Source organism: Gekko japonicus, unplaced genomic scaffold (genome assembly GCF_001447785.1).
Source record: "Gekko japonicus isolate JY-2015 unplaced genomic scaffold, Gekko_japonicus_V1.1 scaffold443, whole genome shotgun sequence".
Lineage (NCBI taxonomy): Eukaryota > Metazoa > Chordata > Lepidosauria > Squamata > Gekkonidae > Gekko > Gekko japonicus.
The window spans coordinates 822,360-844,483 of record NW_015172565.1 but is presented as its reverse complement, the minus strand read 5'-3'; the positions used below and the strand labels follow the sequence as shown (position 1 = coordinate 844,483).

The 22,124-nt window shown below is 44.8% G+C and overlaps 1 protein-coding gene across 1 annotated transcript in view; it reads right to left on the bottom strand.

Annotated features, from left to right (window-relative positions):
• ERP27 (endoplasmic reticulum protein 27) overlaps positions 1-22,124 on the bottom strand; it is a 28,367-nt gene that overhangs the window by 2,951 nt on the left and 3,292 nt on the right. Inside the window, exons 3-6 of the mRNA XM_015421291.1 lie at positions 19,950-20,087; positions 10,719-10,835; positions 5,327-5,452; positions 563-760 (exon numbers count right to left, since the gene is read on the bottom strand). Of these exons, the coding sequence (XP_015276777.1) occupies positions 563-760; positions 5,327-5,452; positions 10,719-10,835; positions 19,950-20,087 (579 nt within the window). The remainder of the gene's footprint in view (positions 1-562; positions 761-5,326; positions 5,453-10,718; positions 10,836-19,949; positions 20,088-22,124) is intronic.

The window sequence follows — 22,124 nt, the reverse complement described above, 5'->3', positions numbered from 1 at the left end:
ATGGGCCTGCAGGATGAAAACTCCTTCCTCGTCTTGGTTTGCACACTGAATTGAGAATTCTGTCTTTGAATCTGAATGCCCTGGTTCTACCTTGCGTAGCCAGAAAAAGCAAGGTAAACATTAGAAGCAGGGGCAGGGGATGCTATAAATCCCACCAGTTTTTGCAGGTGAGAACGTAATTGTTGTGTCCGCTGACCACCACCGGGGGCCAGCGCACACTCCTGAGCTTGAGTCCTGGACAACAATGGGGACTGGGATCCTGGTCCCTCCACTGGGGAACCAATGGGACCGTGGCAGGAGATTTAAACCCGCCAATGGAACCCAGGGGTGTGTCCCCGGGAAGTGTATATAGTTGGCCAGTCGGCCATTGTTTGGGGTCTTTGTTGTGTACCAGTAAAGCTAAACTGATAACTGCATCAGTCTCCATGCTTTCTTCATGCGTCTAACCCACTACACTTCAGTAATACTACAAACAGATAGTGGGGGTGGGTGCACAGGGAGCTGGAGGAATTATGACATTTCCATTGTCAAAACATTGGGATTGTGCACAATGAACACTCACCACCTGCTTCCTCTGTAAGAAACTATTACAGAAGTCCTTCATAGCCTCCAGGGAGACTTCGCCCAGGGGCAGCACATCCTGCTCCTCATCTGGAACATGGTACAGTGCCACCGCAGGCAGCTGGGACTTCTTCAAGTGGAAATAAGACATAACTCGATCATTGCCCTTTGCCTGGCTGTCCACCAGGATAAAAAGAATCTGCAAGGAGCAAATGGCACAGGCACAGAGAATTTTAGACTTGGCTTATATGATTTGTATTTTCTAAACTCTAATACTAGAGCATGTAGAGTTTGCTCTCCCACTTACTTAGGATTGTCCTGTCCCAGTAGTTTCCCACTGTACAGTAATCAGGTGACTGTGCCCCGAAATCGGAGAGTTTTTAAGCTTGGTAAATTGAATTCATCTATATACCATTTCATGTAATCTATGGTCATTATAAGAAGGTGCTCCATTCAAAGAGACTTTACTTATATCTATTGGGAGAACTGATATGCTGGAACATTGTTTATTGGAATGCCCCTTTTTCTCAAATATGAGAGCTTTGTGGCTTATTCCACCTGCCGGTGGGATGGTAGGTGCATGGGTGGAAGAGAAACTGGGGAGACTTTTGGCCGGGGTAGATTCAGAGGTTACTTTGGTTATTGTGAAATTTGTTCATATTTATAGCGAGTAGGAAATGATTTTAAGATTTTTTTTCCCCAGCCTGGCCTATGTGTATTCTAATGTGGCACTACTCAAAACCTATAGGCTAAATGAGTAGCATCATTTAAGTAAGAGAAATTTAGAGTGCTTCCACAGGCACGTCATCGTACAGATATACGATGAGGACAAGTGCACAGAAGGATGGTGACTCTTCACCAGGGTAACCACCAAGCCCTGGACACCTTTAAGCAGTTACTCTCCGCATATTACAGATAGAATCTCATATGATGAAAGACAAATTCACCATGACAGAATACACACACCCACTTTAAAGGTAGTTCATATTTTCTTATATACAAAAACATACAATACTTGTATAAACCATTCCAAGACCATAGCTATGATAAGTACTTTGTACTCTATACATACGATGCTCTACATTGTCAGGTCTGGAATAGTCCTTTCATTGATGTATCTTCCCATAATGGGATGGGTCTATTTGTTTCTTTGACTGGTTGCTCTAGACAATGAAATTAATCAGATGCAAATTTAATTTCAGCATAAATAGAGGAGACCTTGTTACTGCTTTTCAACAGTGCCATACATGTTAATTTAGAAATGGAAGACTGGAGGAAGAGCAGTATAAGAGCAACTCACCCTTAACAATGAGATCCCCCATAGCAATGGAGAGAAGAATTGGGGCTCACGGCTTACCAGCAGGCAGCACATTGAGCCTAAGGACAAAGAGCAATCTTTCTACCCAGGGCCAAATGCTGTCATCTGCCCTCATTCACATAACAAGTTTGTAGAGTCGGAGAGTGATTCAGCAAGAATGCAGCTTTTATTCTTCAACTCGAACTCACTTCCAACACGGATCAACATCAGTCAGCCAGAACCCATCGAAGTTACATAGCTGCTGTTCAGTATTTAAACATCCCCGGCTAATATAGTCACACCTACTGTACATTTCACAACCAATAAGGTTGAACCTATAAAGGCCAATCACGAACGTTCCCGCTCAGGGAGCTTCTTCATGGTGATTGGATATTGCTTCCTGGGCTAGTGTTCCTATTGGTTACATTAGGATCCTAGTCCAGGACGAAGCTTAACATTAGATGGCAATGGAATGATTCATGTTACATTCAGTACATGCATTCAAGTCAATTAGAATACATTACAAAGTTTACACTAGGTTTTTAATATTGGCACTTTGTCTGGCTTCTTTATTACCCTTGTGGTTCTTAATTCCAGATACTGGGTCAAGTTTGTTTTCCCCTCCCTGTGTCTTACTGTCAACAGTGTTTGGGACCTGTGACCTTGCCTGTGCTTCCTGACAGGACTTTTGAAACCCCTCACAGCTCAGGAAGATCATGGTGCCCATTCCTTCATCACGAGCCAGAGAGGAGATAGACAAGATCCCACCTGTGGCCATTTTTAAAATGCTAGGAATAGATATTAATTTGCAGCTCCAGAATGCTACTCTGACTTTAATACTTACCTGGCAAGGAAAAATTCTTCAAGGGCCAAAGCAAAAGATGGAGGGATGGAATTGTTTTGAACTTCCCCAGCCACCAGCAGGACAGGTACTCCTTTCAGATCAGGTGATGGCCATCTAGATAGAATGCCTTGTATGGGAAGAAGGTTCCCTGCATCTGAGACTGCACGATCACTTCTGTGTCCAGCATAAATTGAGGCAAAGGAAAAAGCCTGGCATATAGGCCAGACAATTATGAGGCTCTGCCCTTACCATGGTTCAGCATAATATCCCCGTGGACTTTTAGGCAGAAGTGGTTGGACCAGCTCCCGCCCAAATTTACAACTGGCTTTGATCTGAGTCTTTTCACCTATTAGACAACATTTGTATTGAAACGGTTTGGATCCAAACAGGTGGGCATGAGATCACACACAGGTGGCTTGTCAAGGCCCTGGTGTTAGATGGGTAATTTAAACAGAAAGAGAGAAAAAACACCCTACAGCTTTATAAGGCCTGCAATGCCGACTCAGTGTCCTCATCGCAGTTCACCTGGCAAGCTCAAGTGAGGGCTGTGCTGTCACTTGAAGAATGTTCTTAAGGCATATGGAACATTCAAAGACACTGAGGGAGGGAACAGCAATTTCACTGGCCATTCAAGTTTCTACCATCACTCTGCTCAGCTATATAATAGAATGTTGGTTGGCTGTGAGTATAAGAGGAAAACAAATCTAGAATGTGCCATGCAAGGTCCAATATTTTCTAAAAGTGACTTGTAGTAGTAAACCCAAAGTGCTCCAAGAGCTTTGTTTTCATTAACAAAGTGTCACCAATATGCAGATGTCCTATAAAGTCCTATACGGTTTGAGATCAGAGTATGTGAAGGACCATCTTCTCCCATACATTCCGCCTTGGGATTTAAGACCACAGGGAGAGGTCCTCCTACGTGACCCACTAAAGAAGCTCATCAGAGAGGGCTTTTTCAATGGCAGCCCCATGACTATGGAACAACCTAACCGGGGAGGTGCGCCGGGCCCTCTCACTGTCACTCTCCAGGAGGCAGTTGAAGGCCATTTATTTAGCATTGCATTTGACTGATTTAGTTTTAATGTATTGGCAATCCTAACTGGAGTTTTTAAATTGTGACTTTTTATCATTGCTTTATATTATTTTATTGTTATAATAATTTTATTTATGTTCTGTTTCTCTTGTAAGCCTCCTTGAGGTCCACAAGGGAGGAAAAAGGTAAAGGTTTCCCTTGCTCGAAAGCCAGTCAAATCCGACTCTAGGGCTGCGGTGCTCATCTCCGTTTCAAAGCCGAAGAGCCAGCGCTGTCCGAAGACATTTCCGTGGTCATGTGGCCGGCATGACTAAACATCAAGGCGCACGGAACGCTGTTACCTTCCCACCGAAGTGGTACCTACTTGCAATTTCTTGCTTTCGAACTGCTAGGTTGGCAGGAGGAAGGGAGGCTAGTAAATGTTTTGAATAAACAAAACATAAATAAATCAAAATTAATATTGCTAATAATACATTTGCATAGCACTGTTCCTGTATGTAAAGTTATTTTCAATTCTTATCTAATTTTTTCATAACAAACCCTGTAAGGAACACTAGATCGAGGAATGATGGCTTGTCTGAGACCACCGTGATGTAGGGTATCTCTGCCCTCAGGGAGGATGAGGAGACGCCTTCACGGCTGCATGTAGACTTGAACTAAGGTTGCCACGTGTCTGGTATTGGACCATACAGTCTGGCATTTTCACTGACTGTCCAGGAAAAAAAACTGAAAAAATACTGAACATTTAAATGCCCTGTTTTTTTTCAGTTTTCCCCAGTCAATCAAGCTACTGGTCTGTCCAGGTCATCTGGCAACATACCAAGCCGAGACGGCACAACTCATGCTGTCTGAGGTTAGAGGCAGCATCAAGTGAGGAGGAGGAAGAGGAGGAGGAGAAGGAGGAGGAGGAGGAGGAGAAGAGATTGGATTTATACCCCGTCCTTCACTACCCAAAGGAGTCTCAGAGCAGTTTACAAACTCCTTTCCCTTCCCCTCCCCACAACAGACACCCGGTGAGGTAGGTGGGGCTGAGAGAGCTCTCTTGAGAACTGCTCTTTCAAGGACAGCTCTTGTCAGAACTATGGCTTGCCCAAGGTCACCCAGCAGCTGCATATGGAAGAGTGGGGAATTAAACCCAGGTCTCCCAGATTAGAGTCCGCACACTTAACCACTACACCAAACTGCCTCTGCTACTTTGTGTTGGGGGGGGGTTGCTCTTCCCAATGCAAATAGCATGCTTCATGCTGATTGCACTGGGAGAAGGCAACGCCAAGCCTTGGTGTCCAGTAATTTCGCAAAAAAAATATCTGGCAACCCTAATTTAAACCCAGGTCTCCCCATAGCCAGTTGGCCACACTGCAGCTGCTCTGTCACAAAGTCTCAAGTGAAACTGATGTTCTTGACTTTTGTTTTCTCTGTTTGGCCTGTGGTACTGCTTTTGGTGTGGTCTGGCGTGGTGCTGGAAGAAAGGGTTTGTCATGGGCATCATATGGTTAACTGGAGACCAAGAAGGGCCTGCCCAAGACATTTTTTGGGTACTCCAGACAGTGACATTGCAGACTCAGGATGCTTTGCCGAATTGTAGACTCACTTTTCCCTGAAACAAGCGGGCTGCTTCTTGGTACTTGTCCATCCTCTCTGTATGATTTGGGGATGATTTGTCACTGAACAAGAGGAGGTGGGTTTGAACCATGCTGTTGAAGAGGCCAACTGCAGTCTGCCAAGAGAGAAGAGATGAAGCCATATGGGGATTAGGGATATGAAATCTGAAACACTGTTGGAGAGCTGAGTCCTAGAACCTTACACATTCAAAACACAAGGCCAACCCTCAGAATCATGAGACTGAGCATAAACATGAGGAAACAATTATTGAAAGGAAGGGGGAAGGATACAATAAATTAGGAGAGAACTACACTTTGAAGGTAGGTTTCTGATTCTTTTTATGAACATTTTTAGACAATGCCATTAAAGCAATATAAGGGGAAGACTGATGGGGGAAAGGAGAAGGATTATCCTTTTCCTAGCAAAAATCACTCCTGCCCAGCTGTTTTTACCCTGTTGATGAAAACTTAAAGGTATGTAGCTTTTCTCCTGCACACACACTGGTCTTCCCCTTAAGATCATAGACCCAGTGATTTAGAGTCCAGTGGCATCTTTAAGACCAATAAAGGATTGTTCAAGGTATGAGCTTTTGTGTGCATGAACACTTTATCAAATACATTAGAATGGCAGGCAAGTTTCAAACCTGTAACCAGAGAATGAACAGCAAATTAACATGCAACACGATGATGCTCAAGATATGCAAAGTGATGCTAAATAACAAGTTAAGGTTATAAGGTCAACAGCTGTAAAGCGATAAATATGTCAGACTAGCAGATAAATGTCTAAAGGTGCCTTTTCTAATTGTGGGAAGTGACTGGTTCGTATTGGACCAGACAGTGAACCAGTGTTTGTATTGTATAACTGTCATAAAAAAGGACAACAGACCAATACTCTACCATTTGAAGTCTAGAGAAGCAACCAGAAGATCTGGCTTAAAATGCTAACTAAAGCCAGCACCTTGTGTTTGTATTTTATCTGTTGTGTTTTAAATGATTGTATGATTTTAACTGTATTTATGTTTGTATGGAAGCCACCCTGAGCCTGCTTTGCGGGGAGGGCGGGGTATAAATCTGATAAATAAATAAATAAAGCAGAATGGAGAGACTCAAGATAGTTCATCATCCTAAACAGAGTTATGCCCTTGGAAGTAAATAGCTTGGATCCTTAGCAGCCTGAACAGAGCCCCATTAGAGGAAGGCTACTTCCCTCCTCAGCTTTTTTGCTCCCCCCACCTCCACAATTTTCCTCCTTTGGGTTGGTGGGTGTAATGTATTCAGAAGCTGCCATGAATGCATTAGATGTAATGTGAAACATCTCATTAGGAAGCTATGTTAAGCTTCGTCTTGGACAGGGATTCAAGTCCAAGACTAATGTGTCCAATCACGATAAAGCAAACCGTGAGCGGGAACGAAAGTGATTGGCCCTTATACGCTCAACCGCATTGGTTGTTATCTGTATAGTAGGTGTGGCTACATTAGCCGGGAAATGTTTAAATACCGAACAGCGACTATGGACAAGCTGTTCGGGCTATCAGATGTTGTACCGTGTTAGAGAAGTGTTCGTGTTGAAGATTAAACTTGAGTTTTTGCTGAAATCACTCTCCGACTATTTGTTAAGCGCTGGACTTAACAGTGGGCCTGAAGGAACAGGAGGGGAACAAACTGGGAGTCTATGGCAGGTGGCGGAAATCAGCAAAAATCACTCTCCTCAGCAGCCATTATGGCTGTTCCATCAGAGGTGCTGCCATGGAGCTAATTGGGACAGCACTCTAGGATCCAAGCAAACAGGCTTGTAAGGGTACCGTATAACTCTGCTTAGGATGGCACTGTAGGTGTTCTTTTCCTGGTCTGAACTTTGCTCTGTTTAATTTATCAATCTCTAATTAACAATTTTTGTATGTTACATTTTGCTTCGTCATGTGCCCCGCCCCCCGTACCTCACCCGGGGGAACTGCGTTCCCCCCCGAAATGACCTCTGCACATGTGAGGTGTCAGATCCAAATCCACCTTTCACGTCCATTTTAACAGTGGCCCTTATCCTCCACTTCACTGCTGCACGGGTAACGGCATGTTTTAACTTGCAGCTCAATGGAACTTATTTCCAAGTAAGTGTATGTAAGGCGGCGGTCCTAGTTGCTTGTTAACTGTTGAGATTATTTTCCTTGCCATTCTAAACAAATATTTATCGTCACTGAATTATATGTTCTGGTAATTTATATGATTTGATTAGTTTAATTACGGATTTAATAAAGTTGCTGTTTGGCTCAAAGTGTTCTTCTGCGTCAGACTGCAAATATTTGAGGCCAGGGACTGAGTGACAGGGGAACCCTGTGAAAGCACTGATGCTGATCTGGTAGCCAAGAACACACATGCGTATCCCGCCTTACCACTTGCCATTACCATTTAGAAAAACACTGCCAAAGTCTGGAAAACATCTGAACACCAGTTTGATCTGTGTTGGGCAGCTCTAGAGCCAAAGCAAAGTGGAAGTTAATACAAAAAGAAGACCTGGATTTCTCTGCACCCCCTGGAGACAGGATGAGTGAGCAGTAGTACACACTAGGCCTCTGTGAAGAGCCTCGGGTCGTCTGGCAGACTGGCACCTTTGCATAGGCTCCTGTTGGTGGAGAGTATGTCATCTGACTTCCCCCCCCCCCATCCACTTCCTGGACTTCAGCAGCCTCTCCCACAAGCCAAACAGGGCCTTGGAGAGCCAGCAACGGACCCATCGCCTCACCAGTTGCCATACAACAACCACAGAGAAAGAGAGAGGCTTGTGTCAAACTCTGCCAGCTTTTCGATGAAAAAGAGGAAAGTGTGAGAGGATTCCAGAATTTAAACAAGGTAGAGGTCAGTGAGTGCCTTTCTGAAAAAGCCTTCCCGCTGGAGTGCACTGAGCCTGTGGCATTGCAGGAGGTCCAGTGTCCTAGCGTCTTTCAGTCTCCTGGCTTCATCTCTCATTCCATGGACAGGGGCAGGACTGAAACAGCACACTGGAGATGCAAGAAAAGCTCTGTGGGAGGATGGCCTTACGAGGCAAAGGAGAAAGCACTCATTCTCCTGTCACCTACACAGTGTGCAGAAATCAGAGAAGTAGCAAGCTTTTCCTCATATGCAAGCAATACGACTGAGATAGAGTGTGGGCATCACATCAACGCATCTACAGTGTGAAAGGCTACAGGTTGGACAACTGTGCATGATCACTGGCTTTGCCCCTTGTTCAGTGGATCATATAAGCCATCTGGAACAAGGCTATACAACTCATGATTCAGCAAGCTGAATGCAGAGCCCACCAGGGTCATGACAAACCTCTGAGTTTTAGTATCTGTCTCAACAGCAAAAGCACCAGGGTGATTAAGCATGTGGCAGGCCCAGATAGATGGCTGGTGGGATGCATTTGGCTTGAGGGTAGCATAAAAGACCTCTTTGCCTTTTGTCCATAAAGAACCAGATTCTCATGTTCTATATTATGACCTGTCAACATAGAAGCATTCTGCACTCTTAATTCGGTACCTTAGGCCAAGCAGCTTCTATGGTTTGCAGCAATTTTTAGCAGCTTGTGGTGGAACATCAGCTGTGCCTCTCCTTGGAAAGGAACAACCTTGGCCTGGCTATCTCTATTTTGATGTTCTCTAGTAAGAGTACTCTAATGTTCCATGCAGACCCTTTAAAGGCTTCTTGGAAATTTCAGCAGTTGCAAAATTCTTCAGCAAGGTTGACAGCAGGAACACACAGTCATGAATATCATCCTGGCTTGCCATTCATATCTGAGCACTGTTCAAAGTGCTGGTCGACCTATAAGTGATTGGGATTAGGGAATCTAAAGGATCATCTACTCCCTGCATGTCCACTCAGCTCTACATACTGGAGGCTCTTCTTGAGACCAGGCCCTCTGCCGTCAGAAATGAGGCAGGTGGTAACTAAGGATAAAGCCACTTCCATCGTGGCACCATGATTTTTTTTAATACATTCCCCCATTAAAAAAGCAAGAGTCCAGTAGCACCTTAAGGTAAAGGTAAAGGTTCCCTTGCTCGAAAGCCAGTCGAGTCCGACTCTAGGGTTGCAGTGCTCATCTCCGTTTCAAAGCCGAAGAGCCAGCGCTGTCCAAAGACGTTTCCGTGGTCATGTGGCCGGCATGACTAAACACCAAGGCGCACAGAACACTGTTACCTTCCCACTGAAGTGGTACCTATTTATCTACTTGCAATTTCTTGCTTTCGAACTGCTAGGTTGGCAGGAGCTGGAACTAGAGACGCGAGCTCACTCCATCATGCGGCACCCGGGTCTCGAACTGCTAAACTACTGACCTTCCACCACAGCCTGCAGTTCAGCGTCTTAACCACTTGAGCCACCGCAGCTCCTTCAAGTATTACCTTAAAGACTAACAAAATATGTGGCAGCCTGCAGGGCATGAGCTTTTGTGAGTCACTGCTCACTTCTTCAGAAACAGCTACAACAGCTGAACTCTTGCTCTTTCCTGCTGCTACAGACACACTGCCATGGCTTCCCATCTTGATCTATTCCCCCATGGGGTTCACCTTCTTTGCTAGCATTTGGCACCAGGCTAAAACCTCTGTCATTTGTTGGATGTTTGGTGGAGTTGGCTTTCTTTTTCAGCTGACTCAAGCTGGGTTTTATTGGCTTCTGGTTTTGTTTGATTCGACTTTTTCTGCTATTTCATCTTTTATTTTTGAAATGCATTAAGTTTTGTTATGAATTATGAATGATGTTAAATAAATGTTCAGAAAAACAAAATAATAATTTTAATAAAGTAACTTGAATCTAGAAGGGAGGGAAACAGCAAGGGCCAAGGGGCATGGACTCTGCACGCCAGCCAAGGAGACCAAGGCAAGCAGTGCAAATATCTTGCAGAACCAGATTATCAAATCAGAATATCATAACCATGGTAGAGATGCCCTATATTTATGGCTATGTGAGCATGCCTGCATTGTGTATAATTCTTCTTGTAACACATTGCAGAGGATTATGGTCAGTTTTCTATTCTTTGCTTCCAGTTGTGGCTTGGAGAAACTCACTCCTTGTCTTTGAATGCATCTGAAGTTTCCTTAAGGAAACATCTGAACCAATAATCCTGGGAAATTGTTTTATTCCACTAGCCTGTTTCCAATCTGCAGTTTCTTCTGCCCTGCAAAACCCAAGTGCAGCCATTCAAGTGACATAAATAAGTAACTTATTGCCTGGAGACAGAGGTTGTGATGCCTTTCCATATTCAAAGTAATTGTTCCCATGCTCAGGAGAGGCCTGTCTGACAAGGGACCGTAATTCTAAGTGTGTGTGTTTGCTCTTGCAAAATGAAAGGGTGAATTAAGTAATCAGACATATAGACAAGGTCCCACATGGTTTAGAGAAGCTATTAATTACCAGAGGGTTGTACTCGGTCACCCAGCGCAGTTCATTCATCCGAACAAAGCGTCCCAGCTTGGTGGCGTCAATTTCTTTGCTGTCTCTGATTTCCAAATCTTGCCTTTTGTTGTCCACCTGCAGCAAATCAAATTGTCTTACAGCCATTGCTGAGTTCCAGTCACTGCTGTTCATCATATTTCCCAAAACAAGCAACGTGTGCATGAAGGCTGGTCTGCCCACAGGAGTTTCTTGGCCAGCTCTTCTATTTTGAGATGTTATTCCCAGCTACATGACAACCCTCCTTAGCCTCTCTCTCCCCCCCCCCACCCGGTAGGTGCTCCTCCTTGTGCCCCTGTGGGGAGCACCCCCACCTTTTACATTGCCTAAGACTTCCCTAGTACACAGAGCTCTCTCCCTTTGATTCAGCTGTTTTCTTCTTCCTTTTGCCCTGGCTGACTGATCTAGATCATAACAGAATCTCTCAGGATGTCAGAGACTGTGGCTGTCAGTTGCCTTAAACTGCCCTGGACACTGGAGCCATGGAAATGAGCTGACAAACATTTGTAGGACCTCTGACTGGAGGATCTGAAGCCAGTCTAACTCTCCCTCCCTGTTGAAAAGATTCATCTGCTCATTTCATTACTTCTAAAACTAACAAACATTGGCACAAGCCTGTGTGGATTTCCTGGAAACATTATGCAAGCAAGAAATCTCTCCAATAAAAGAGAGAATTTTTCCCCCCAGATTAAAAAAAAAAAAAAAAAATGTCAAGCACCACAAATACACCACTTTGGCAAAAACCTTTCCCATACATCTTTCTGTATACATTTTATTGATTGGCTTTTGATAGACAGGCAAGAAAGAAACAAGAACGCAAACAAGCATCAAAGAAATCTGAACCTCAACAAAACCTCTCAAGAATGAGTTATACTGTACAGGGGGAATGGATCCTTTGGGGTAGTTACTTGCAAAAATACTTTGGACTAGATACATGGAATTTAGGAATAATGGATACATGCAGGGGTCATTTCCTGCAGGAGCGCACAGGAGTGGAGCTCCAGCAGTAGAGCCCAGGGGGCGGGCACATGCAACAAGCCCCACCCCCTGCTCCCAGCAGCCCTCAGTCAGAGCAATAAGCAGCCAGGTAAGTTGCAGCGCTCCCCCCCGGCCCCCCGGTCCAAAACAGTCCAGTGGCACCTTTAAGACCAAGTTTTATTCAGGTACAAGCGCTCCCTCCTCTGCGAGGACAGATCTGCATGTCCCCCCCACACCCTAATAACTATTTATTTATTTATATTTATTAATTCAACTTATTATACCGCCCTAACCCCTAGGGGTCTCTGGGCGGTTCACAGGGGCGTTCTAAGAACTGTTGTTACCCTAACTAAGGCCACATGCTATGGGGTGGGGATTTCCTACCAGGCACCCTTTGTAGTGGGTCCGCTATGTTTTTCTGACTCGGCTTTTTCTCTTCTTCTAGCAATCCAAAACAGTCCAGTGGCGCCTGAGCAGTGGGTGTTGCCCTCTGACTCACTTCTGGTGATGTCAGGGGGTGTGGCATATGCAAATAAGTTATGCTAATGAGTTATGCTAATGAGCTCCTGCACCTCTTTTTCTATGAAATGACCCCTGGATACATGTATACCCTGTATCATGTTTCACACCAATCTGTTAGCCTTTCAGAGAAAGGTCTTCCCCCAGTCCTCTGTTCTCCTCATAATTCTTAATCTAACATGCTGCTGTGCATCTTCAGTCCATAGACTTGGGGGGGGGGGGTAATTCTTCTCTTCCTAGCAGTGGAGTAGAGTCTACGTAGCTCTATGGAGTTTTTTAAAAGTGTTAATCCCTATATTAATCTAGTGTGAGCCAGAACACATAAGTCCCTGGGAGAGTTCCAGAGACCACCAAAGTCAGTGGAAAGAGTCCCAGTGACTTCAGTGGGGTTGGAACAGACTGCAAGTTTGCATTTGAGAAAATGTCTGAGAAAACACAGATCAACCCTATTCCAGAGCTTTGCATATTTTGCAGGCACATAAAGAAACTCCTGTGTTGTAGAGTCAATATATATGCTCAATAATCTAAGTAGGAGGCAGACCTCCTCAAGGAAATTGCTAGGGGAGGGCACCCCGCACCCCAATGGATTGAGCCAAGAGTATGGCTGCCAACATCTGTTTGCAGACTCTGGCATATACAGAGCACCCGCACATTCCCCTGAGAAACAAAGATATGGGCATATTGTCTCTGAGCTGGTGTGTAGTGTTTCTGATTATGTTCATTGGGCCATTTCCTCTGACAAGGAGAAGGGTTGTTTTTTTAATCAGTTATCTCTTCAGTTAGAACATAAGAACATAAGAGAAGCCAGTGTTGGATCAGGCCAATGGCCCATCCAGTCCAACACTCTGTCACACAGTGGCCAAAAATACCAGGTGCCATCAGGAGGTCCAGCAGTGGGGCCAGAACACTAGAAGCCCACCCACTGTTGCCCCCCCAAGCACCAAGAATACAGAGCATCACTTGCCCCAGACTGAGAGTTCCTATCTATACCTTGTGGCTAATAGCCACTGATGGACCTCTGCTCCATATGCTTATTTAATTCCCTATTGAAGCTGTCCATGCTTGTAGCTGCCGCCACCTCCTGGGGCAGTGAATTCCACGTGTTAATCACTCTTTGGGTGAAGAAGTACTTCCTGTTATCTGTTTTAACTCAACTGCTCAGCAATTTCATTGAGTGCCCACGAGTTCTTGTATTGTGGGAAAGGGAGAAAAGTACTTCTTTCTCAACCTGCTATATCCCATGCATAATCTTATAAGCTTCGATCATGTCACCCCTCAGACGTCAGTTCTCCAAGCTAAAGAGCTCCAAATGTTTTAACCTTTCTTCATAGGGAAAGTGTTCCAAACCTTTTATCATTCGAGTTGCCCTTTTCTGCCCTTTTTCCAATGCTATAATATCCTTTTTGAGGTTTGGTGACCACAACTGTACACAGTACTCCAAATGAGGTCACACCATTTATTTATACAGGGACATGATGATACTGGCTGATCTGTTTTCAATTCCCTTCCTAATAATCCTGAGCATAGTGTTGGCCTTTTTAATTGCAGTTGCACACTGTCTCAACATTTTCATTGAGTTATCTACTACGACTCCCAAGTTCTCTCTCTTGGTCAGTCTCTGCCAGTTCGGACCCAATCAATGTGTATTTATAGTTAGAATTTTTGGCTCCAATATGCATCACTTTGCACTTGGCCACATTGAACCCCATTTGCCACGCTGACGCCCACTCGCTTATCCTCGACAGATCCCTTTGGAGTGCCTCACAATCCTACTTGGTTCTCACCACCCTGAACAACTTCATGTCATCTGCAAATTTAGCCACTTCACTGCTTACTCCCACCAACTCCAAATCATTAATAAACAAGTTAAAAAGCATCGGACTAAGTACTGATCCCTGTGGTACCCCACTACTTACCACCCTCCACTGAGAAAATTTCCCATTTATACTCACTCTCTGTTTCCTATTAATTAGCCAGTTTTTGATCCACAAGAGGACTTGTCCTTTTATCCCATGACTATTGAGCTTATTTAGGAGCCTTTGATGAGGAACTTTATCAAAAGCTTTCTGGAAGTCAAGGTAAACAACATCTATTAGGTCCCCTTTGTCCACATGTTTGTTCACCCCCTCAAAGAACACTAACAGGTTAGTGAGACAAGATCTTCCCTTACAGAACCCATGTTGAGTCTGCCTCAATAATTTTTGTTCATCAATGTGCCTACTAACTCTTTCCTTAATAACAGTTTCCACCAACTTTCCCCGTGTCGACATCAGACATATTGGCCTGTAATTTCCCAGATCTCCTTTGGAACCCTTTTTAAAGATGGGAGTGACATTAGCTACCTTCCAGTCCTCAGGAATGGAAGCTACAGTACCAGAGAGTTGCAATCTAGCAGAACTTCACCAGATGCCCGCAGGAACTCACTGAAGAGCAGAAGACCTGCAAAAATACATTGCAGAAAGGCATGCAGCCTTTCTTCTGTTTACTGAAAGGGTGTATTTTCTTCCAGTCGGGATGGTCAGAGTGACAAAGCTGTAGCATCACTGTTCTGCTCCATCCCATCATACATTTCATCAGAACTTAGTTGTGACTAAGTTGACTGATAATTTGATGATAGGGTTCTTAGCAGGAACCATTACTTCAATTTTCCATTTATACCATCTAGCCAACCTGTCCATTTCAGTCTCTGATACCTACAGTTCTTCTGATCTAGCAGCCCTTGGCTGATTTATTGCAGGCATTTTTTCAATGTGTGTGTGCATCTTCACACTCTATTGATAAATATTTGTTCCAAGCCCCTGCTCCATTTTCTTTCTGTATTTCTTCGAAATGTATTCGGGGGTAGGGTAGGAGTTGAACAACTGGCAAATGCATATTGATACCCTTTCAACCCAGCTTAGCTCCAGTGGAATCCGTTTAGTTTCTTCTCTCATTTGTCATACAAACAACCAATACCAGGAGAGATGGGAATCAAGAAGGGTGTATACAAAATGATAGTCATCTGCAATCAAATTGTCATCTTGAATTACCTTCACATTTCAAAACAAAGGGAGTTTTGAAGCATTACTGGAAGAGAACAATTATGACTGAAAATAGTTCAGGGAAATCTTGTTTCAATTTGTAGCACCTGCTGAAATTATGTAAAGTGCCAGTGGACAAATAGTGAATCATCCTAAAACGCTTTCCAAGGCATTACTTGGTAATCTGAGGTAGGTTGGACTGTCCCTTCTCAAGTAGGTTACCAGCTGCCTCAAATGCATATTTCCTGCCTCACAGCATTTGAAAATGGCAGACCCATGTAGAATGAGCTGTTCAACTATGAGTTAGAAATGTCACCATTGCTGAACCTTGATTTGATCTCATTAGTCAAGAATATGAATTTAAATAATGTGATTTGGAGATTAGGTTTGCGGAGTTTTAAGACTGGGTTTGCCACTTTCAACAGCTGCCTTGTAGCCTGAAATTTACAAGGCTACACCTTTCGTTGAAGCAGGGTTGAAGCGGTGGGAAAGCTGCATTATTGTGTCAGGCTGCAGTGAAAACCCTGGTATGAAAAAGACCCTTGGCAACAAGTCAACAAGGGTCTGCCTTGTTCTGTCCTACCCTGGACTATACTAATACTTGTCGGGGGGGGGGGAAGGTACTGGTGTCTCATTCTTCATTGTAGTACAACTGAAATAATGTAACAAAGATAGGTTGATTTGACAGACCAAATGTTTAGAGTTGTAAAATCCACACATTTGCTTCACTTATGACACTTAATGGGAGGAGGCCTTAGAGAAAGTCTCACTTGGAGATACCGCTAGATCTATCCTTGAGCAAGCGGTTTCAAGTTTAGCTCAACACATTAACCAAATCCAAATAACATGGTGGGGCACCATAAGAGTCACCACTAAATGGCAATAAAATGATGTAGACAGCCGATGCTGGAATGAAACAGTAGAAAAGCGGATGTGGCATGAAATGCAGACAGAAATTTGTGAGACGATGGGAGATCTTTGGCACAGTGGCAGGAAAGACCAATGTAGATTGGACCATTGACCTCCAGACAGACGTACAAACAAAACTCCTTAAGGGCAGGGCTTCTCTGGTTCAGTTACTTCTCCACAAGTTGAGATTCCAAACCAGAGTTGGAATCCTCGACACAGGGAAAGATCCCATAGTTTTGTGGGGCAATCAGGCAGTGCTGTACTGCTACAGGGAAAGATGGCCATGGAAATGTAATTTGGTGCAGCCTGATGGAACACTGGAGCTGAGAAGAAAGAAGCTTTGCCCACTGTCCACTCCTCTGGGTCCCCAGCTGGAGGAGGCCTCCAGGTCCCTTGGCCTCAGATATGGAGGGAAGGGGTCTTCCTCTTACCACTGAGATTCTTCCTGTTCATTCAGTCTACCCTCCCCCCCCGGGGGTTTGCCAGCTTTGGAAAGGAAGCAACAACCACTTCCTCTTTGGCCTGGGCCTGTGAGGGGGTTGGATAGGCCCTTGTTGCCCTTGCATGCCCCACTCCCTGTTGCCTGTGCTAATCCGGCCTTTGAGGCCTCTTCTACCCTCTTCCAGCTGGGGCTCCACCTCCATGCACCCCCCCCCACCAGACAGCCTCACAGTCACCACTTCATCCTCTGGCTGCTCTGGACCCCTGTCATGGCCAGAAGGTGTACACCTGTCGGTCAGCTGGGCTGCACAGAAAGAGCTGATGCCGCCATGCCCCAGTCATGCATCGCTACCAGGCTGTAGGGATGTTATTGGCATGGCTGCACTTTCCAGTGGTGCCCCTGATGGCCAATTGAGGTGTGGGAAGGGACCTGACTTCAATGCACCAGACAGGCATGTCTCCACCACTCATGGCAGGTACAATGGACCCCCTGGGAAGACAACCCGTGGAGGTCTTGGAGTGGTGAGTAGGGGCAGTGGCTGGAATGAGGAGGAGCATCCCCCCCCAACAATTTGTAATTTCAGTGGAATAACAAAGTGTAGCTGCTACAAGAGTGGAAGTCTTTCGTTACTGACCCATGTGTGAGGAGAGGAAGGAAACACACAAGCTTGATGATAGCCTCAGTTTTCATGGTTTTCTGTAACATCTGAAACATGGTGTAGTCTGAACTTCTAATAATACACTGAAAGCTGTTGATGGCTAAAATATACTATGGTGAAATTTGGGGTACTTCACATCTCTATGGTTCTTGGAAGAATTCACAATGAGAGGAGCACCAGTTCATCTGGCTTGCATAGGAGTGGACCAGTGTTCCCTCTAAGCTGAGTTAGTGTGAGCTAGCTCAGATTTTTAGCCTCCAGCTCACAGATTTTTGTTTTAGCTCAGGGAGGATGGCTCCAGAGCAAGCTAATTTATGCAGTATCCAAATCACTCGCTCACAACTTTAATGCCAGTAGCTCACAAAGAAGAATTTTTGCTCACAAGACTCCACAGCTTAGAGGGAACATTGGAGTGGACCCCTGTGGCCTTCTGTTTCCCCTTTACCTGTGGTTTTTGTTAGGATGATCTGATGTGTGTTAAGTGTTATCAAGTCACTTCCAACTTATGGCGACCCTATGAATTAAAGTCCTCCAGAATGTCCTATCGTTAACAGCCTTGTTCAGGTCTTGCAAAATGAGGGCCGTGGCTTCCTTGATTGAGTCAATCCATCTCATGTTGGGACTTCTTCCTCTTTTCCTGCTGCCTAGCCTCAAATTATTCATTTTTAGCTTCTAGGGAACATTTGGGCTTGATTTGGTCTAGAACTCACTTATTTGTACTTTTGGTTTTCCATGGTATCCATAAAACTCTTCTCCAACACCACATTTCAAATTAATCTTTTTTTTACCCTGTCAGCTTTCAGCTGATCTGATAAGACAATATAAATAGACAGTTGATCCAAAACACTAACAGTTCAGTCCAGCTAGGGCTGTTCAGTCCTAAAGAGAATTACACCCTTCTAAGTCCAGGGACTTCTCTGTTTAGGATTGCACTGTAACTAGCTAAGGAGATTGCCAGTAGTATACCTACACAGTGTAGCTGGAAAGACATCCTGTGCACAGCTATGAATTGCAATATTAGGCTGGCCAGTGGGGGCTGTGTTTGTGCACACACACCCATTCCTTCTCCCACCTCAGCCAGGAAGTAAATAGAAGCATTGTTAGTTTTGCCACCTCTCCCAGAGTGGGGGAAGTCTTCCTGACCATAGCTAATTTGCAGATGTGACTTAACATCAGTGTCTGGCCATTTTAAATTCCCCATCGTTTAATGCTGAGGCTAAGAGAAAGGGAGTTGCATATAAACAACAAAACACCCAGTCAGACGGCCACGTGGCAGGAGAGGCAGACAAGAGGAAGGGTGGGGAAAAGGCAGCGGACAAGCAGCTGGATAAGAGACATGATCAACCCATCCCATGTAATACTGCCCCCCTGCCCTGGGGCGCGTCTGTATGGGGCATTGTTCAGGAATCAGATTATTCAGCCACACAGGGCCAATCCATACATGGTTGCAGATAGTGAATCACATTTTAATGTTCTGTCATATTAAACAAAAAAAAATTGCTGCCTGTGCAAGAAAGATAGAATCTAGTTACCCCGGCCTTTACTCAGACATGAAAAGTTTTTTTTCCATGGTGCTTTTACCCTAAGGGAGTATTCAGACATGCTATTCCCACATTCATCACCCGCAGTCTGAATGGGCAGGATGGGCTGATATTTCTACAACTGGTTCAACGTATCTGGTTTCCACTATGTGCATTGTATGCCCATGCTTTCTTCATATTGATCTTCTTCAGCAGAGGTAAAACAGTCTGCAGGGAAGAAATGAAGTTTGTAGAGGAAGAAAGCCCCATGACACATTATATTTCTTTTCCTAGCATCCTTTCCCCCACCCCTACTGTTTAGTCCTAAAGGGCTGAAAAATTAAGAAGCACTCATATATGCACACGCCTGTAACAGATCATGGAAATATGACCATAGTTATCTGGCCCCACCGCTGGACCTCCTGATGGCAGCTGGTATTTTTGGCCACTGTGTGACAGAGTGTTGGACTAGATGGGCCATTGGCCTGATCCAACATTGGCTTCTCTTATGTTCTTATGACCAGAAGCATCTTCAGCCATAGCAAGCGTATCAGGCCAGACAATTTTCTGAGGCTTGTTTTAATTTCTCCATTTCCAAAGCAATTTTATCTCCAAAAGGTAGAAGGCTTTAATCTATGATTCAATCATACCAAAACGGGACAATGAACAAGTCTTACCAACCCCAGTGTATGCCCAATGATATAACTTTTTAAAAAGATGATTCCTTAAATATGGTTATTTGCCATATTCTATTAGGTCTTGGTTTTAGTGAAGATATGATTGAATTAAAGTAACAAAAGAGTTTTCTGGCACCTTAAAGACTAACAAATTAATGACAGCCCTGACAAACTACCTCATGTGCTAGTTTGAAAACATTCTCTTGGATTTTCAAAAAAAAAAAAAAAGGGTCTGTTTTCTTCACTCTTAGTCTTTAGATATATAGTGTGGAATATTTTATCCATGTCTTCCCAGTGTCTTCCAGGCCTCTTCCTGCTGCTATTGGACATATTTCCTCATATCTTCCCACTAAGAGAGTATTAAATTGACTCCCACAGCCACCATCTGAGGTAAAGGAAAAACCCATTTATTCAGAAATACTTGTGGTAAGGTTGTTGCAAGGAGCAAGGCCACAAGAGGAAGACTTACCACACGGAAGAGGGAAACCATGCTCACTGTGACATTATAATGAGAAAGAACATGGGAGCTGGTGCAGAATCCAAACAGCACATCTTGCACATTTTGTACCATGGTGAGAAATTCAGAAGCTTCTGGTAGCTCTGAATCCTGAAGGAACAAAAACATAGAGAAAGACGTAAAGCACCTCTACACCAAAATTATATGACAAAGAATTCTGAAGTCTGGTGAAGAGGATGAAGATTATCTGATAGAAATTTGATTTAAATTAAAATATCTAGCCCTTTCATATTTTTTTCTAGGCTTCTCTAGGGAAATTGATTAGTAAGCCAGTTTATATAATATTTCGTCTTGGCTCAAGGCTCATGCCCAGTGAGGGAGCGGGGGGGGGGAAATGAAGAACAGAATAGAAAAAGAAGTAAAGAGCAAAGTGTTCTGGGTGGGGAGTAGAGAGAAAAGAATAATAGGAGAAAAATAAGTCCAAGTGTGTAGCTGTTTTAGTCTGTAGCCACAAAATAAAACTGGAGACCACTGGCACTGGCAGAACTTGGTCTCACAGGACCCATTCCTGTTTGTCCTGGAGCATGGAAGGTTCTGCAGCTATCTTGGGTCTCCAAATGGCAAGGCACCCCCTTCCCTTACTCCTGGTGTACCATCTTCTCTCTGGGTCTTAACTACTGCCACCAATTGTTCCGGAAGAGTATCTCCTCCTGCTAAAAGGATCAGTACCTCTAGCAGCCTATATTGCATTGTCTTTTAGAAGCTCCATCAAGTTGCGGTGTCTCCCACTTTGCTCATACTAGCACATTAGTTGTGGTGTGCTCAAGTGTCTGACTAGGCATATTTACACTGTTCCTTTACATCCTTACTCACGTTAAGGGAATTTATGATCTCACCGTTAGGAATCCATCTCCCTGTGGGGTCCTTCCCTATTTTCCTGACCCAAAAGGAAAAATGTTATCGAGCTTTTCCAATCTCTGCCCCATCGGTGTGACCACCTAGCTGAGGTGTTAGCTGGTAAACTGTTTGTCTCACTTCAGCCAGAACCATTGGCATCTCTAAGCACTGAAGTGCTCTGTGATAGGGGATCGAGCACTCATCCTCTGTACCTTTCCCCTCGGAGCCAAGCTTCAGTACGTAGGTAAAATACAGATTCATAGATTTGATCTCTATGGTGTAAGGCATTTTTCCACAGGGGCCTTAAAGACTAATAACGTTTATTCAAGCATAATTTTGGTGAGTCAGAATTTACTTCACTGGATGCATTGAAGTGCACTACAATTAGGTCAATGCTTTAATATTCACAACAGAAAGATGGGGGAGTTATTACAAAGAGAGTTTGAAACAAGATCCACTAAAAAGAGTAATCAGTTAACTCAGAGTGGGTGAGAAAAACACTAAATGAAGGCTAATAAAACAATTCTGTAGGCTGGAGAGATTCACACCCTCAGATTTTCTTCAGACCTTTTCCGGTTAGCTGGAGTTTAAGAGAAAAATGGTGTCATCTAGTGGCCATTTATATTTGTACATGTTTCTCTGTGGTCACAGGCCAAGAGAAGGTGAAGCTGTCTTAACTGCATCATCATTATCCTTATACTAATAGCCAAGTCGCCCTGTGAGTGCGGATCGCTAAATCCGCACTCAGGGGCGACTTGGGGGGCAGGGAGAGTTTTGTGCACTCTTGGGGCAGTCCCCAGGGGTGCACAAAAATCTAAAAACTAAAAAAATATATCGGGGGGATATTTAAATCCCCCCGAAAGTGCCAGAGCGTTCATGCACGTGCGCACAGAACGCTCTGCGGAGGCTGCCGCCGCCGCTATTTGGAAGGCGAGCGGGGGGGCAGAGGGGCGAGGGGAGAGCGGCTCGCCGCCTGGCCCCTCGGCTCTGAGCCGGTGTGGGTGGCTGGGGGGTGGGGAGAGCAGCGAGGGGCAACGGCGCGGCTTCCCTCCCTCCCGAAGCCGGAGAGCTGCCGCCGGTCACACAGGGCAGCGGGCCGGCGGCGGGAGAACGGTGCAGCTTCCCTCCCTGCCTCCCGGGCCAGCCGGAGTCCCTCACAAGTCCCACGGAGCGGGAGGGGGGTGGCCAAGCGCAACGGCTCTCGCGCCGCCCCTTCAGGCCTCCGAGGGTCTGTTCTTGGGGGGGGGAGACAGAGAACGGGGGAAAGACAGAGAGGGGGGGAAGAGAGAG